Source organism: Chinchilla lanigera, unplaced genomic scaffold (genome assembly GCF_000276665.1).
Source record: "Chinchilla lanigera isolate Chin_1 unplaced genomic scaffold, ChiLan1.0 scaffold00041, whole genome shotgun sequence".
NCBI classification, from domain to species: domain Eukaryota; kingdom Metazoa; phylum Chordata; class Mammalia; order Rodentia; family Chinchillidae; genus Chinchilla; species Chinchilla lanigera.
The window spans coordinates 3,175,141-3,191,934 of NW_004955442.1; the positions used below are offsets into that span (position 1 = coordinate 3,175,141).

A 16,794-nucleotide genomic window follows, 5' to 3' on the forward strand; every position below is an offset into this window, starting at 1 on the left:
AATTGAAAACATTGAGGGTGTAGCTCAGTACAAAGGCCCTGGGTTCAATCACCCTCTTCATTGCATGTGCACACACATATGCATGCACACATGCACATGCACACATACACACTCACACACACAGATTCTTGAATACCTACATCTGAGTACCAGAGATTTTTTCCTATTCCTTGCTTTTCCAGGTTGAAACCTTCAGCTACCTGTGGTCCCTTCCGAGGTCTGCCTTCCTTCATTCAATCCATCTACCTTTGGATTGACACCCTACGTAGAAGGCCTGGCTACATGTGGGTTGTCTGGATCTATCAGAACCTCATCGGCAGTGTGCACTTCTTTTTCATCCTCACCCTCATCGTGTTGTAAGTGAGACGCCTCAGGAAACTCACAGGGGAAAGCCCAGGGCTCTTGGGGAGATCCTCCGGTGATATGAGGGCAGAACTGGGGACATTTGGTTGGAAAGCTAAGGGCTACAACAGAGCTTTGTGTACAAGATGGTCCTGACTCAGCTGGGCGTGGTGTGCATGCCTGTAATCCCAGCATTTGGGAGGCCAGGGTGTGAGGATTACTGAGAGTTTAAGGACAATTTGATCAATATAGTGAGACTGTGACTAAAAAAAAAAAAAAAAAGAGAGAGAGAGAGAGATGGTCCTGACTTTCTTTGAATAGATTTTTAAAAGTTACTTAATATCTTCTGAGGTTTTTTTCATGATCTACAGAGAAAACAATACCTACTTTGCCCTTTTTAAGAGATGACATGAGAAAGCTGGGTGTGATGGCACATACGTGTAATCCCAGCATTCGGGAGGCTGAGGCAGGAGGACCGTTGTGAGTTTAAAGCCAGCCTGGACTACTAAGTGAGCTCAAGGCCAGCCTGAACTGCACAGCGAGAACCTGTCTCAGAGACCAAAAAAAAAAAAAAAAAAAAAAAAAAAAGCGATGACAGAGAATAAAATGAAAAAGAAACAGATATGACAATCCTTGGGAAAATTATATATATAATTTCCTTCTGAGACTGTGACATGTGAAAAGGATGTGGGCATTACCGATATAGAGGATTTTGTGCTTTTTTAAAAATGATCCATTTCCAGCCTCTTGAGAAAAAGTAGATTTTCAACACTGGGGCATTTTCCTGCATGAAACAGTTGGTTGGTGGTCTTATGGCAGTCCTTGTTGACACATTACCCCAGTGGCATTCAAGATGGCAGCTCCCCATACAGAGCCACACAGTCGGAAAGCACAGACTGTGGGAACTAACTGGTGTAGACTGTTGAGTAGTCCTTCCATGTGCAGACAAGTGATGACTTACAGAGATGGATGATGTGCAGAAACAGGTTTCGGGCTTCCAGTCCTGGTGGGGACAGAAAAGGGCAGAACCTGGGTCTCCTGGACCTCAGTTATATCCTCCCTCCACTACAACAGCTGCCACTGGCACTTAGAATGATGAGCTCTCCATAAAGCTCAGCTTTGCTTCTCCAGACTTCGAATTCACTAGGTCTGTTCTGTTTTCACGCACGCTTCTTTCACAGGCCAGGTTTTGTCTTCACACCAACCCTTTCTCCAGTTCTCCAGATATCAACTGGGTATCCTGAAGTTTAATTCAATTCTGGCACTCTACTTGCTGTCAGTGTCTGACCCCACAAGTTCAAGGCTCAATCCTGCTTCAGATGCTAGTCCCAAGTCCCGCACTGTCTCCTGTACTTCTGACTGCCTGGCTATGAATTTGAGGGTTCCCACAATCTCTTCTTCAGGTTGGATAATTTGCTACAATGACTCACAGAACTGAGGAAGGCGCTTTACTACTACCAGTTTGTTACAAAGAATATAACTCAGGAAAAGTCAAAGGGAAGAGATGCCTAGGGCAAGGTAGAAGGGAGGGGTGGTGTGGAGCTTCCATGCCCACTCCTAGGTAGGCACCATTGATCTAATCATTGGCTGTTGGGGTTTAACTCAATTCCCAGCTTTTACATCCTCCCCATGGTCACTAGAGGGCAGGGACTGAAAGGTCTACTCTTAGTCATGCTTTGGTTTTTCTGGTGACTGGCCCCATCCTAAAGCCATCTAGGGACTCCCAGACACTATATATCTCATTTCCATTTGAAAGACACTGTAAAGATCCCAAGAATTTAGGAGCTGTGTACCAGGAACTAGGGACAAAACACAAATACATTTCTTTATTATACTGGCAGCTTATTGGAAATGCAGAATCGCAGGCTCTACCCCAAAAGTATCAAATCAGAATATGCTTTTCAACAAATTCTCAAGGAATGTGTGCCACTCACTGGAAGCCTTTTTTTGTGTGTGTGATAGAGTAGTTCAGGCTGGCCTCGAACTCACTATGTAGCCCAGGCTGGCACTCTACTTGCTGTCAGTGCAATGAACATGCAGCGATCTTCCTGCTGCAGCCTCCGGAGTGCTGGGATTGCGTGTGCACCACCACAGCCGGTGCCACTTGAAGTTTGGATGGCTCTGTTCACATTCACAACGTTAGCTGCATATTAGGATCATGTACATTTTTAAAATGCTGATATCTGGCTCCATGTCCCAAGATAGGCATTTCACTGATCTGAGGAGCGGTCTTATTTCATTCACCTCTCAGGTGATTCCATGTGCATGTTGAGAGCCATTACTCTAACCTGCAACTCACCCTGAAACAATTTTTCAGGGACACGTGGGAAAAAACGTAATTGCCCCCACCAAAAAAAATCCAGTTCTTTTGCACCTCAGTTAAAATTTGGACCCTCAAAAAAAAATAAATAAATAAAATAAAATAAAATTTGGACCCTCAAAGCATTGGGAGAAATGTCTGTTATTCTTCCTTTTCTTCCAGAATCATCACCTATCTTTACTGGCAGATCACAGAGGGAAGGAAGGTGATGATCAGACTGCTCCATGAACAGATCATCAATGTAAGTCCTGCTGGCCCCTCTGTTACCCTCCTCCTCCTTCCTAACACTTTGTAATGGAAATTCCCAAGACACCAAAATAGAATGGCACAGTGAATTCCCATGCTAGTAGTGCCTGGGCTGGGTGTTCTTCCACCCAGCCCCAGTAACCACTGACATTTATGTTCTCTTACTTCTTCTACTGTTTCCTCTCTGAAGATCTCTATTATAAATTATTTTCTTTTATTTTCCCCCCACGCCCCATTATTTTAAAGAACATCTTAGGTTTTGGTTTTTTTTAATCAGTAAAAGCTTTATTTTTGGTAAAGACTGCTTTATTGGTGACAGTACAAGACAATAAATACTGATGTCCAAAGAAGAGCACAGTTACTTATCAGATTACCAGTCTACAGAGCTGACTGGAACTGGGCCATGTGATTGCTAGGATGACTGAACTCCTCTGGCTTCTTGGGAAATGACCATAGCCAACTGTTATATAGCTTATGTGGTTCTACCAACTGTAAGAATCACGGTAGTTCTATACAAGAGGGCGTCAGCTATCCCACCCTTTAGATGCATTGGAACTCCTTTGTCTTCCCAAAATAGCTTCTGTTTCTGTGGAACTTTATTATCCAAATGCCTGGGTGAAGCAGTGCTGAGGGTCCTCTGGGCAGTCTGTCAAGAGCCAAAAGTTTCCGCAGCATCTTCCCCCATTACTCCCCACCACTCTGATGAAAGCCACCCCAGGCACCAGAATCAGAACCGGGAGCAGAGCGAGCTCCTGAGTAAAATCTTTTGCATGCATCTCTATGAGATAGAGACTTAACATATAGTCACAATACCATCTCAGTTTTAAAAGAAAACTTACTGAGAATTTACTACTATCACCTGACCCAGTCAATGTTCAGATTTCTCCAGTTGTCCCAATAAGCATCTTTTTCCAGAAGAGTTGTTCAAACTAGTGTCTGAAAAAGGACCCCATATTGCTTTTCATTGTTATGCCTAATTTTCTTTTAATTTATAACCATTCACCACCCCTCACTTTTTCTTGCCTTCTTACTAGGGAAGAATCCAGATCTTACGTTCTCTGTGTTCCATAGGTACTTGATCTGCAACCCTTTGGTGCTGGTTCCTGTATTTCTTTTTTTCTTTGTATGTCCTATAAATTGGTGGTGAAATCTAAAGATTTGATAGATCCATAATCAACTGTTTAGGCAAAATACAGATGCTCCTTGACTTACAGTGGGGACATGCCCCACAAACTCACTGTAAATTGAGAATGTTCAAAGTGGAAAATGCATTTAAGACACGCAACCTAAAGAACATCTTAGCTTAGCAACACCATTTGCTGTAGAATACCTGTTATTTATTGTGACCATGAGCTGCAGCTTGACCTGACCATGAGGAGTGGCTTGTTACCGCCACTCAGCATCCCGATAGAGTATGTGGTTGCTATCATTAGCCTGAGAAAAGCTCAAAATTCAAAAATTAAAGTTTAGCATCTACCAAATTTGTATGACTTTCACTCTATCATAAAGCCAGAAAACCTCAAGTCAAACTGTCCTGAGTCAGGGACCATTGTACTTCAGGTACAATGATGCTGTGCTGCTCTTCACACAGGTGACACTACGCCTCTGTTCAGCATCACCTTGAGATGTGCGATGTCTCTTCTTCTGTGATGCTGACAGCAGTCAGTGGTTCCAAGGTCTGTTGGCCCAATCCATCCATCACAAAGCTTTCCTCAACCTTTCACCTATGGACTGGCAGCCTTCCATGGGTAGTGCCTGGAAGATCTGTTCATTTCATTGGATATTACAAAATAATGCTACTCTAATTTTGTCATTCTTCCTGCATTTATTAACTGGAATTCTATATTAAAAATAACTTTGGACCATCGATTATCTGAATACCTTGAAAGGCATACAGGACAGATGAAAGGCAGGATATGTACAAAATGCTTTCCCTTTACTGACATTTTCAAAATGTTTCCATTTGCTAGAGCTGTAACACTTGCTATAAACTTGGTGGCTGAAAGCAATAGAAATTTATTATTTCATATATCTGGAGGCCAGAATCAAGGTGTTGGCTGGGATAGTTCCTTCTGAGCCTCTGAAGGAGAGCCTCTGTCCTAGCTTCTGGCCACTGCTGATGATCCTTGGTGTTCCTTGCCTGGAGGTTTCATAACTTTGTTCTCTGCATCTATCTTTTTTTTTTTTTTTTTTTTTTTTTGTCTTTTTGAGACATGGTCTTGTTGTGCAATTCAGGCTGGCCTTGAACTCACTTTGTAGCCTAGGCTGGTCTCGAATTCGCAAATGATCCTCCTGCCTCAGCCTCCTGAGTGCTGGGATTACAAATGTGTACCACCACACCTGGCCTTTTGCTTCTAGCTTCACAAGGGCTTTTTCTCTTTCTCTTTTTCCATGTCTTCTAGGACTTGTCATTGGATTTAGGGTCCACTTTAATTCAGGATGATCTCATCTCAAGATCCTTAATTTAATTTTATCTACTAAAACTCTATTTCCAAATAAGGTTATATTGCAGGTCTTTAGGTTTGGACTTGGACATATCTTTTTAAAAGGGGGATACCATTCAACCTTCTACACCTCCAAATATAGCCAACAAAGATTTAAAAATTAACATTATGAATGTATTGTTTAAATTATGTTAATACTTCTCAATTACAACTTTTATGCTCAAATAGTCTTTTCATGTGCTAGTGCAAACACTTTGATTAACTTCTAGGTTCTTTGTCCATTACCTCAGAAATCTTTAAGGACAAAATGTTGCAGGCTCATCTTTGTTCCTTTCCTGTTCCAGAATAGAATCAGTCCCTGAGATGATATTTAGAGACCACAGTCAAGGTACAGGGATGTTCACTGCCCCTGGGCTTGTTCCCTTGTTTTCTAGATAACAACATAACTGTGACATGTGTGCCTGTGTCAAGAACAATGGGAAAGATCTGGGACTTCCCAGTGTTGCATCTGATTGAATCTTTGGGATTTTAGATCATTTCAACTGGTCCTTTTGGAACATAAAAGGCCTGGATTAGTTATGGTTTTTTCCCTCATTGTCCCCAGTAGCATCACCAATGTTTGCCTGATGCAGAGTTCTGAATGTTTTGGGCAGGTCTTATGCAGACCTCAGCTCAGGAGGGATATGATTCTGAAGCCTTGAGTTGTAAGGGCATTGCTGGGTCAACTAGGGAAATACCTGTATGCCATAATCTGAAGACCACACCTGCCTGCTTGGGAGTCTTTCCCAGAGAATGAACCACAAGGGCAGGGGCATTATCTCCAAAAGAACCCAGGACAGAGACTTGGAATAGGAATGACCACTGACCTTAAAATCATCTGGATGGCCACAGATATAGCTTAGTGGCACAAGCACCTGCCTGGCAAGCACAAGGTCCTGAGTTCGATTGCTGGTACAAAACAGAAAACAAAAAACAAACAAAAAAAAAACTGGATGTTTGTTACAAATACAAGTTGCTGCTCTCTTGCTACCCCCAAGCAATAACAGCAACAGGTAACATTTGCTAAACATTTCCATGAGGCCTGGCATTGTGCTAAGTAATGAACAAAAATTCTTATTTAATTCTAACTCCTAGCCAGGTGTGGTGGTGGTGCATGCCTGTATCTCAGCACTTTGAGAGACTTGGGCAGGAGAATTGCAAGTTCATGACCAGCCTGGACAATTTGATGAGACTCTGTCTCAAAATAAAAAATAAAAAAAGGGCTGGAGAGGTATCTCAGTGCGAAGACCCTGGATTCAATCTCTACTATTGCAAGCATCAATAAATACTTTCTTAAGGGCTAGGGATTTAGCTCAGAAGCACAGCGCCTGCCTGGCAAGCGCAAGGTCGTGAGTTCGGTTCCTGGTACCGGAAGAAAAACAAAAAAAAAAAAAACAAAAAATACTTTCTTTGGGGCATATAAATGTCTTCAAATTCTCCTTTTACAGTTAAGGAAACTGAGACCTACAGAGTAAAGTGATGTACCCTAAATCACAGCACTAGTAAATTGTGAACCAGGAGATTCCAAAGTTTGTGTTCTTAACTACAATGCAGTTTTGTTTCTGAGTAAAAATCTGTGGGGAGAAAGCCTAGGAGTTTTGCATTTTTACATACCCACTAGGTAATTCTAATTTACACTCCCCTCCTGTAGAGATTTCCAAACTTTGTTTTCTTTTGTTTTTCAGTACTGAGTGGTCAAACCCAGGGTCTCTGCACTGATTTGCATCCCGGGCTTTTTGGTTTTGTTTTTGTTTTGTTTTGAGACAGGACCTTACTAAGGTGGCAAGGTTGGGCTCAAACTTATGATCCTCCTGCCGAAACCTGTGAGAGTATTGGGATCATAGATGTGCACCACCATATCCTATGGGAATTGTGAAAAATATCTATTGTCAAGGACAGCTCTTCCTTATAGAATTCTGATGAATAAATGTAGATGGAATGAGGGAGGCAGAAAATCATTTTTAAAAAAACTGCACAGTAATAATTGTGACAAGACCCACTATTGGATGCTAAAATTAATGGGTAAAAGTTTGAGGAGAAACGGAGGCTTGGGAATGGGATGACCATCATTGGCCTAGAGCTGATGGCGCTTGCTCACCCACTTCAATGCACAGGTGGAATGTCCTACTCTTTTCTGCTAGAGGTTCACAGGAAAGGGAGTACCCAGGGGAAGGCTGACTCCTTTCCTTGGTTCCTCTTTCCAATGCTAAATTATTAGTCTCCATCAACACAGATAATGTTGGCAAATGAAATCCATTTGCTGTCCTTAGGAGCCAAGCTCTAAGATCTGGCATTTAATAGGAGGACAGGACAGAGCCAGGCAATCCTAGGTTTGCAGGCCAGACACCTGGGGCAGGGAGCATGTCAGGAAGCGGGCACTGAAACCCTCTGTCCTAGGCCTTCAGTCAGTGGCTTGTAAGTTGCTTCTAGCAGCAGTCTAGAGAAGGTTACTCCTGCTTGAGGAGTCGCTTCAGAGAAGCCTATTACAATGCGCGAAGGTGCGGGGTAATTGCTAACTTTGCTGTTTTGTTTTGTTTTCCTTCTCTTTAATCAGTAGAAAATAGGACAGCAAACTCCATCCAACTTCTGGGTCCTTCTTTCTTCAATCACTTCTTAATCCTCCACCGTCATCCCTCCTTCATGTTTTTTTTCTTCTTGGCAGGAGGGCAAAGATAAGATGTTCCTGATAGAAAAGTTGACCAAGCTACAGGAGATGGAGAAGAGAGCAAACCCCAGTGCACTTATTCTGGAAAGGAGACAGGCAGAGGTGAGATAGACATCGTTCTCGGGACCCTAGGGATGCAGACTTGCCTTCTTGTGCGAAGTGCATCAGGGACTGGAAACCAGGCTTTTAGCATCACATATGGCCTTTCACTTTCTGTTGTTGCAGTGCTGGCGATGGAACCTGGGGCCTTGCACACACTAGGCAAGCACTCTTCCTCTGAGCTGCATCCCCTACCCATACAACCCATACATATCTATATTTGAGATAAGACTTGCTCTGTTGCCCAGGTCTCAAGTGACCCTGCCTCAGCCTCTTGACTACAGGCACGCACCCAGCTCTTTACTTTGTATGTGTAAGCACTGTGGTTCCTAAAAATTAAATAATAATCGTTCGCTTAGCACTCTCCATGGTTGGCCTTTTCCTAGGTGCTAGGTTATTATGAACAAAGCAAAGCCCCGGTCCTCATGGAGATCACATTCGTTTTATATAACCTACTAAAATATACAAGTGCATCCCAGTGAGATGAAAATTTCCCTGAAATCTCAGCCCACTATTCATAATTCAGTGTATATTCTTCCAGATCTCTCTCCCAGGTATGAGCAAACACACCTGCATCTACTAACATTTTCATTTATTACAAAAGGGGGACTACAGTTATGTAAGTAGTATCACCCCTACACACACACACACACACACACACACACACACACTTAACACTTTTTCATTGGACATATTTTTTCATTCCAGACATTTGTGCTGTTTCCGGGTTTTTCAAGTACTAAAAACAGTAAACAGGGGCTGGGGATTTAGCTCAGCGGCACAGCGCCTGCCTGGCAAGCGCAAGGTTGTGAGTTTGATTCCCGGTACCAGAAAAAACAAAACAAACAAAAAACACTAAACATTGAAGCATTTTTGTTATAATTATTATTGCAGTGTTGTGGATGAACACAGAGTATTGTCTACGCTAAGCAAACACTTTACCACTGAGCTATATTCCTAGCCCTTTTGTTATTTTGTATTTCTGACCCACGTGCATGTACCCCTAATTTTAAAATAATGGGAGGTTTACAAACTGCACCACCCATGCAACAAGACCCAGGACCTGCATTCTTTCCCAGTGATGTGGCTGCCCATTTTCCTTTTACAGTTACAAGGCCCACTACATCTGATGGAACATGATGCTACTCCTGGTAAGTACCAAACTCACAGAGTAAGACACTGCTGTGTTTCCCTGAAACTACGACTGAGTCTTATACTGAAAAGGGCTCATATCCAAGGAGGGGTCTTATTTTTTCATGTATCTATTTGTATTTATTCAGGCACAACAATTAACATTTACTTATTTCTGTATAAAACCCACATTTATTCAAATACATAGTCATGTCATCTTATTCTGGAACAGTGTCGTAACTCGCCAAATCCCAAATTGTGACCTGAATTTCTTGCATCTCAACTTCCTTTAAAAACATCAGCCCCAATCTCTCACGTCCAGCAACGGAGCTGTCCTTAAGTGAGCACTCCCCGTCCGTGCAGGCTGCTCTGAGTGCATCGTTACGACACACAACATGTTGAACTACGAAGACTGTCAGACACAACCACATCCATTCTTCATCAAATGTGCACATTATTTGTGTGTTGTCTGCACTCTGATTGGTCATTCAGAAATAAGTCTTTAGACATTTACCTCTCATCTAGAGGTGTCTGTTTGGGTATTTACAAATAATTATAATTTATATTACCATTTGTCATAATGTCAATTTTATATTATGTATTATAATTCTCTGTATCTATCGTGTTTCAACAGACACATTAAATGTGTCTGCCTAACTAATGATCTTAAGTGGGGTTGATGTGGGGAGAAAGCTTATATTATTAGCAACTTGGAAAAAAAATTAAAATACTAGCACTTATTTTCCTATTAGGTCTTATTTTTGGGGAAATGTAATTTATCCTGGTGGAATAGCCCAAAGCAGACAGGGTTAGAACTGCTGGTGTAACAACTGCTCTTTCAATTCCAAACCTGACCTAAAACGGCCTAAGTAAAAATCCAAGAATGATTCTTGCATTAGGACTGACTTAAGGCAGGTCACAATGTCACCAGGACCTTGTTTCTCTGTTCAATTCTTTTCCATATTAGTTCCTTCTGCAAACAGGTCTTTCCTTTCCTTGGCAAAACAGCTTTACAGTTCTCCTATCTTCTCAGGTTCAACCTAGTAGAAAAGTAGGGCAGCTGAATTTCCAGTGTTTCACTGGATCGGATGGGGGAAGGTGCCCATCCATGGACCAATTGCTATGGCTACAGAAATGTGTCCACTTCCTTGGTCATATCTGAATCCCGTGTCTCAGCTGTAGGTGTAGGTAGTGACACCTTACGGCCCACAGAGATGAACAGTAAAGGTGGATTCCCAAGGATAACCCGGGGCTGATGCCAGGAGAGGAATGAATGCCAGGGAGGAAACAAATCAAACCACTAGTCTTCGGGGAACAGCACTTACTAATGACATCCAGTGATGGGAGTTGAGGGCAAAGGCGGCGTGAGAAGCTACAGACCTTTAAGGCCTAGTCTTCCCCTTCTGGAGATGGGGCAATGTGTGTCTGTATTAACGTCTCTTTCCTATGTCAAACCCAGACCTGCGACTTAGGCGATCAGTTCAGGAAGATCCTTTAAAGGTCTGATGACTGCCGCGGAACCCAGATACCAACCCAGTACGGAAAGAAGATAAAAATGGGACAAATTCTTCCAGGACACCTCGGCCTTTAGGAGCTTCTTGGAAAGAGAATCCAAGCCTGTAGCTGGAAGCAGGAAACTAACCTACCATGTCAATGCTGAAGTAAAACTGGGCACATTGTTATCTTTCAAACCTAGGTTGCTGATTTTTCAAGACCACATACTTGGTTTTTTTCTAGTAAAGACTATTGAAATACTGAAATTAGCCCAGAAGATGTAGGAAGATATAATCTGAGGATGATGTACTTTATCTTCAAGAAATGTGTCTCTGAATTATTCGTCTTTAGGAATCTCTCCTCCTAGACCTGGTAAAGGTTTTTAGAAACTGGTGCTGTGAAAAGTTGTCCAGAATGAATAAAAATATGATCTTTAATCAGGCACACAAGTCCTTTGAATTATATAACTTCCATTTGTCTGTGACATTGAACTAAAAATATCTCCACATCACCCAAAGATGAAATAGAATCAGAGGTCTTGTCTGTTTATTACATATTAAGTACAGGAGTCTTTGGGGTTAGACGAGGGTGGGACTCTGCCCCTATGAAATTTTATACATAACCATTAACAAGGTCTTACGCTGAACCAAACATGAAGCTGTGGTGACATGTGGATGTATGTGTGCATTTGAAATGAATGTGTGTATAACTTTTTGCAGAGTTGTCAAATGATTCACAAAGCTTACAACTGTGTTAAAACTCATAGGCCACTAATATTTTTAGCCCTGTAGAAGGCCTTTCAAGGAAGTGCTTTATAGTACTTATCAAAGTCCTTATCTGGGCCTAGTTGAGTCAAGGGCAAGGCACGCTTGGGGTGGAGCTCAGCAGGCAGAGAATGCCTGGCTCTCCAGAGCCTTCTCTCAACAGAAAAGCTCTTACTAACTCTGTGATGTCTCCAAGGCCACCCTGGGCTGTAAAGTGCTGTGCAGTCTCAGGAAGGACCCAGGGAAGAATTAAGTTGCCAGACGTTTTCCTTGGTTACTTTTTCCTTCTTTTTGTCACTTTAGTCATAATATGGCATAGAAGTACATGCATGGACATTTGTTCCACTTACTTAATATATTTAATTTTATAATTGAAGGAAAATCCTTTAGTGGCTAGGATTGCAGCTCATAGTGATAGAGCATGTTGCTTAGAATAAGCAAGGCTCTGGGTTCAATACCAAGCACCAAAAGACAGACAAGAACATTTCCTTATAAACACTGATTTAAAAATCTCCTCCCCCCAAAAAATATCCCAAGTTCTATCTATCATACTTCAACACCTACAGTAATAAAAATCAGCATGTGTGTCTGGTCATATGGAGTGGTCTTCCAAAGCTCCCCCTGCCTGGCTGATACAGGGCTGAGCTGATGAGCCATCTGAGGGAAGCCAGGGCTAAGTGTGGGCCGTAGCAAAGGCCACCAACAGGGCTAAAAGGTAGGATGGGGCTAACTAGAGGAGGCAGACAGATTTGCCATTTTTAAATTACACAATTTCATTTTAAACACGGCTACTTAAGGTCATGATAAGAGCCCTGGAAGTTCATGTGGGAAAGAATACAGAGATACAGTGCGTGGTAAAGAACAGTAGCTCTGAGTTGGGCCCAGGTAGACTGGAGCTCCAATTGTATATGGACTCTGAGACCTCAGGGAAGTGACTTCAATTTTGCAGAGCCTCAGTTTCCTCATGTTGAGTAAGATCATGCTAAACCCTTGTACAGTTCCTGGGTTACAGCAAACAAGTTGTTATTATGAGATCAAGCCCGGCTACTTCACCACTTCTGAGGTTTTGGAGGCCACTGCTCTTCATCCACAAATTCTAGTAGTCTCAGCTCTAAAATGAGGATAAACTGAGAAGTTCTTGGAAGTTTCTCCCAGCTCTAATTATATGCGACTGCTGTGAAGCTTCCTAATAAACCTGAAGTGCAATTCTGCCCCCGGGTGGTTTGTGGCTCTTACTTCAAGACATAGTAAATAATCCCTCCACTTGGTTTCAACACCTCCCTCCCTCTGTGGTTGCTGCTCACCAAGACTTCACTGCATAGCACAGTGCACCTTCCTAAATTTAGGGAGCTGTAGGGAGGATGCGTGTTTGGTATGCATTTTCCTTTCTCGCTCCTTTTAATGATTTTATTAGTGTGGTCACAAGTTTGACATCTACAGTACACTGTTAACAGAGCTGAACACAAATTCTTACATAAGTACATTGCTTAAGTATGGTACGTGTTAAAATGTCAACTCCAAATGGTCATGCAAGTCCCATGCATTTGCATCTGTATCCTCCACCTGCACAGCTCACTCTGCTTTCCCCACTGGTCTCGCTGTCGCTGGGCTGCGTCAGTGGGAGCTGGTGTGCCTTTGTTCAGACCCAGATTTTTCAAGAGCAACACTGATGAATGCAGGCATTCTATGGAGCCTGGCAGCAACACCTGCTTTTGGTTTATTCAGATAAGAATGCAATTACTGGCTACTGCTTGTGAGCCGCTGACCCCTCCAGGCTGGACTAGCACAAAGGGTACTTTGATATCCCTGCATGAGGCCACCTGCGGTTTCTGAACCTGTGTTTCCTCCCCAGGGCAAAAGTCTAGAAATGAGGTTCACAGTCCTCCAACATGCTGTCTGTGATGTAACTGGAACCAAGATGGGATTCATAGTAACTTTTCTCATCAAAGGTATTGACGGTCCAACCAACAACGTGGACTCCTTTAGCTGACCACTTCTTCAGATAGTCCCTGGAGAAAAGGAAAAACCACTCCTATTAGAATAGTGACCAGCTGTCCCCGGCATCTGCAATGGTTGCTGGGTATGAGTTGCTGGGTACGGTGCTCAGAGTGGCCCCGTGCTGCAGTCCAGAGGTATGCTCCAAGCCCAGCTGCCAGGAGTCCTTCCTTCCTGTTGTCTCAGCTTCAAACATTTCAGCAGCTCACTATGACCAACCCCTCCTAGTGTCCTAGACATGCACTGCACTGTGCTTGGGCCCTGCCCGTCTTCTGTGGCCTTGTCTCACATCATCCTACCCCTTGTCGGTGTTACAGAACACTGATTCTCCTTCAATTCCTTGTGAGAACTGTTCCCCTTTGGCCATAGCACTTTGCTGGTGCTTCTCCCTCCCTGCTGCCCATACCCTTTGTATCTGAGCTGCCTGAAGCCACATCCAGAGTTAAGAGTTTGCTCTCTTACCTTTCCCATTCTCAGCTCATGAGATAACTTTGTTTTCTTCCTCCACCTGCTCCATACCTTAATGGCTAACTGTAGTAGTAGTTACAATGCACTGCTCTTTTTCCTGTGCCCTTCTCATTCCCAGGATATAGGAAGGGCCATGATTAAAAGGTAGTTATTGCTGGGCATGGTGGCACATGCCTCTACATCCCAACACTCTGGGAGGCAGAGGCAACAAAGTTGCAAGCTCCAGCTCAGCCTGGGTAACTCAGTGATTTGGCAAGACACTGTCTCAAAAAAAAAAGGATGGGGGCGTGAGAATATAGCTTACTAAATGTACAGGAACTGAGAAAAAGAAGGTAGTGGCACAGTCGGAAACCTCAGCACACTGGGAGGCGGAGACAGGAGAATTACAAGTTCCAGGCAGTTTAGGAAGATGCCATTTCAAGAAAGAGAAAAAAAAATACCTGGGCATGTAGCTCAGTGCAAAAGCTGGGCTACAAAGTGAGCTCAAGGCCAGCCTGAACTGCATAGCTAGACCCTATCTCAAAAAGACAAAAAAAACAAAAAACAAAAACAAAAGCCCTGAGTTCACTTCCCAGGGGAGGGGGAGATAAACTGGCTGGAAACCAGAAACCAGACAAACTTTCAAATAGCAAGCCTCTAAACAATCCTCTTGGGCAAACCATTGGGACCCCTCCTATCTCTCAGGAACTATTCCTATTCCCTATTCCTTTTCCCCAATAAATTTTCCTACTCTTAACCTCCGTTGTTCCTTAGAATTCATTCTTTGACTTTGGGAAACACAAACTCAGTGTATCTGACATGTAGCATTTCCCCAATATCATCTTGGAGGTCCCACTGAGATAACTGGAAGGAGGTAGGGAGCTTGCTTTTCACAGATTCTGGATTGTGACTCGCTTAGGTAATCAAAAACTGTTACCTTTGTTTTTTATTGCTTATGCCTTGAATTGTATGCCTTGTCTTTGTCAATTGCTAATGTCTTGTCTCTTTTACGCCCTGTCCTTTATTAAAAATGATGATAAATTTAAGTTGAAAGCATGGGAAGATTATACAGGCAAGGTCTTATATTCCTGTTTTGTACATGCTACATTTGGCTTACTAGTTTCTAGATTTCCTTGTGACTGTTGTGGTTTCTTATCTTAAACAGCACTAGGAAAGTAGTGTTAGATTGCCCACTAGTGGATTTTAATAAAAAATACTACAAAATGGGCCTTTTTATGGAAATCTAGTTTCTATTTAGAAAATAACATGCCTATTAATAAATCACAGGACCCCAATTGCCAGTTAAAAGTCAGTAGGCTGGCAACTGTTCTTAAGACTTGGGGGACAGGTTTCACTGAGACAAACTGGCTCTAATTGCCCCTCTCTACCCAAGAGAGAATGTTGAACCTGTTTTGTATCAGTCTCCTTTCTGGTCTGATATTCCACTGGTAAAGAGGCAATCTTAGCTCTTGAGTTCCCTCTTCTTTCCTTTCCAGGCTCAGAGTGGTGACTCAGGCAAGCCATCTCAATAACTCACCATGCAGATGAGAAGAAAAGACTTCCTTTTTCTAATCTCATTTCTGATTTTTTCCTGCCACTTTGTACTGTTTTGGAGGCATGTAAGATTGGACAGGGAGGACCTATCCAAGAACTAAGAACCTTTAAGATGAACCTGGAGAAAATGAGTGTTTGTTAAAACTGAATCAGGGAAGTCATCTTAGATGAAGAGAGCTCAGGCTTTTATTTGTCCCTTATAGAACTTTAATAAACTCTGCCAGCTAGTTAAATGCTCTTAGAACAGCTGCCACTCTTAAAGCAGAGGACAGGTTCCCCAGCATCTTCTGTTCTAAGACCTACTGAAAGTAATGGACAGACAGATAGCTGGACTCCTTTCCAGAAACAAAACTCTGGTTGCATGGAACCAATGAAAGCTGAGAGGACAACTGAAGGGTCATGGCCAGGGTGACTCTGGTGGATACCCAAATGTTCCTCAGTGGAAGCTGGGCCCAAACAGCCCAATTGGGTAACGGGTAGAAAAAGTCTCCATTTATCTATTGTCCCTACCTGCACTCCTCAGTGAGATGACAGGTAACTCTCAGCAATCTTCTGGTATCCTCTCAGGAGTGACCAGAGACAACACTGTTAGAATCCTCTCTTAAGCCTCTATTAGAAGTTGAGTTACGGGTTTGGATTTTTCTGTCTACTAGCAAATTGGAAACTCCCCCTAAGTTTTTCTCCAACTTGCTGAGTCACTTTAGAACCACCTTGTAGCTGGGCTGCCCCTTCCTCCAGGAGGTCAGTCTGAGGCAGCTTGCAACAACTGTTTGCCTTTCACTGAGAGCAGCTATCAGAGAAGTGATTTAAGCTTGTGCCTTACATATGCTAACTAGGGTTTTATTCAGCCCTTCTCTTCTTTTATGTGGATGTAGAAAACTATAAATGTTCCTTTTACTAACATGTGAATTGTGGTTGCTAGGAAATGGATACAAGTTTAACCTGTAAGCTTTTTTTCTTTTTTTTGGTTTTTTGGAGACAGGGTCTTGCTATGCAGTTCAGGCTGGCCTTCAGCTCACTTTGTAGCCCAGGCTGGCCTTGAACTCACAAGGATCCTCCTGCCTCAGCCTCCTGAGTGCTGGCATTACAGGCGTGTGCCACCACGCCAGGCTCTAACTTGTGAGTTTTAAAGACATAAAAATTTTAGAGTGGATTTTGAGTAAAATTTAGCCTTGTCTTGCCACTAAGAAAGATTACCTAGGTTAGATTAGCTAGATAACTTGGCTCTATCTATTTCTAGGGGGGATTTCTTTT

The 16,794-nt window shown here is 42.8% G+C and overlaps 2 protein-coding genes across 3 annotated transcripts in view; one reads left to right on the forward strand and one right to left on the reverse strand.

Annotated features, from left to right (window-relative positions):
- Positions 1 to 11,224, forward strand: part of Tmc5 (transmembrane channel-like 5) — a 79,372-nt gene extending 68,148 nt beyond the window's left edge. For both annotated transcript variants that reach the window (XM_013517703.1, XM_005391105.2), the window contains 5 exons: positions 183 to 356; positions 2,825 to 2,903; positions 8,054 to 8,158; positions 9,264 to 9,306; positions 10,746 to 11,224. In XM_013517703.1, coding sequence (XP_013373157.1) covers positions 183 to 356; positions 2,825 to 2,903; positions 8,054 to 8,158; positions 9,264 to 9,306; positions 10,746 to 10,792 — 448 coding nt within the window. In that variant the 3' untranslated portion in view covers positions 10,793 to 11,224. The remainder of the gene's footprint in view (positions 1 to 182; positions 357 to 2,824; positions 2,904 to 8,053; positions 8,159 to 9,263; positions 9,307 to 10,745) is intronic.
- Positions 11,225 to 11,299: 75 nt separating this feature from the next.
- Positions 11,300 to 16,794, reverse strand: part of Gde1 (glycerophosphodiester phosphodiesterase 1) — a 32,653-nt gene continuing 27,158 nt past the window's right edge. The window contains exon 6 of the mRNA XM_005391107.2: positions 11,300 to 13,553. Within this exon, the coding sequence (XP_005391164.1) occupies positions 13,406 to 13,553 (148 nt within the window). The 3' untranslated portion in view covers positions 11,300 to 13,405. The remainder of the gene's footprint in view (positions 13,554 to 16,794) is intronic.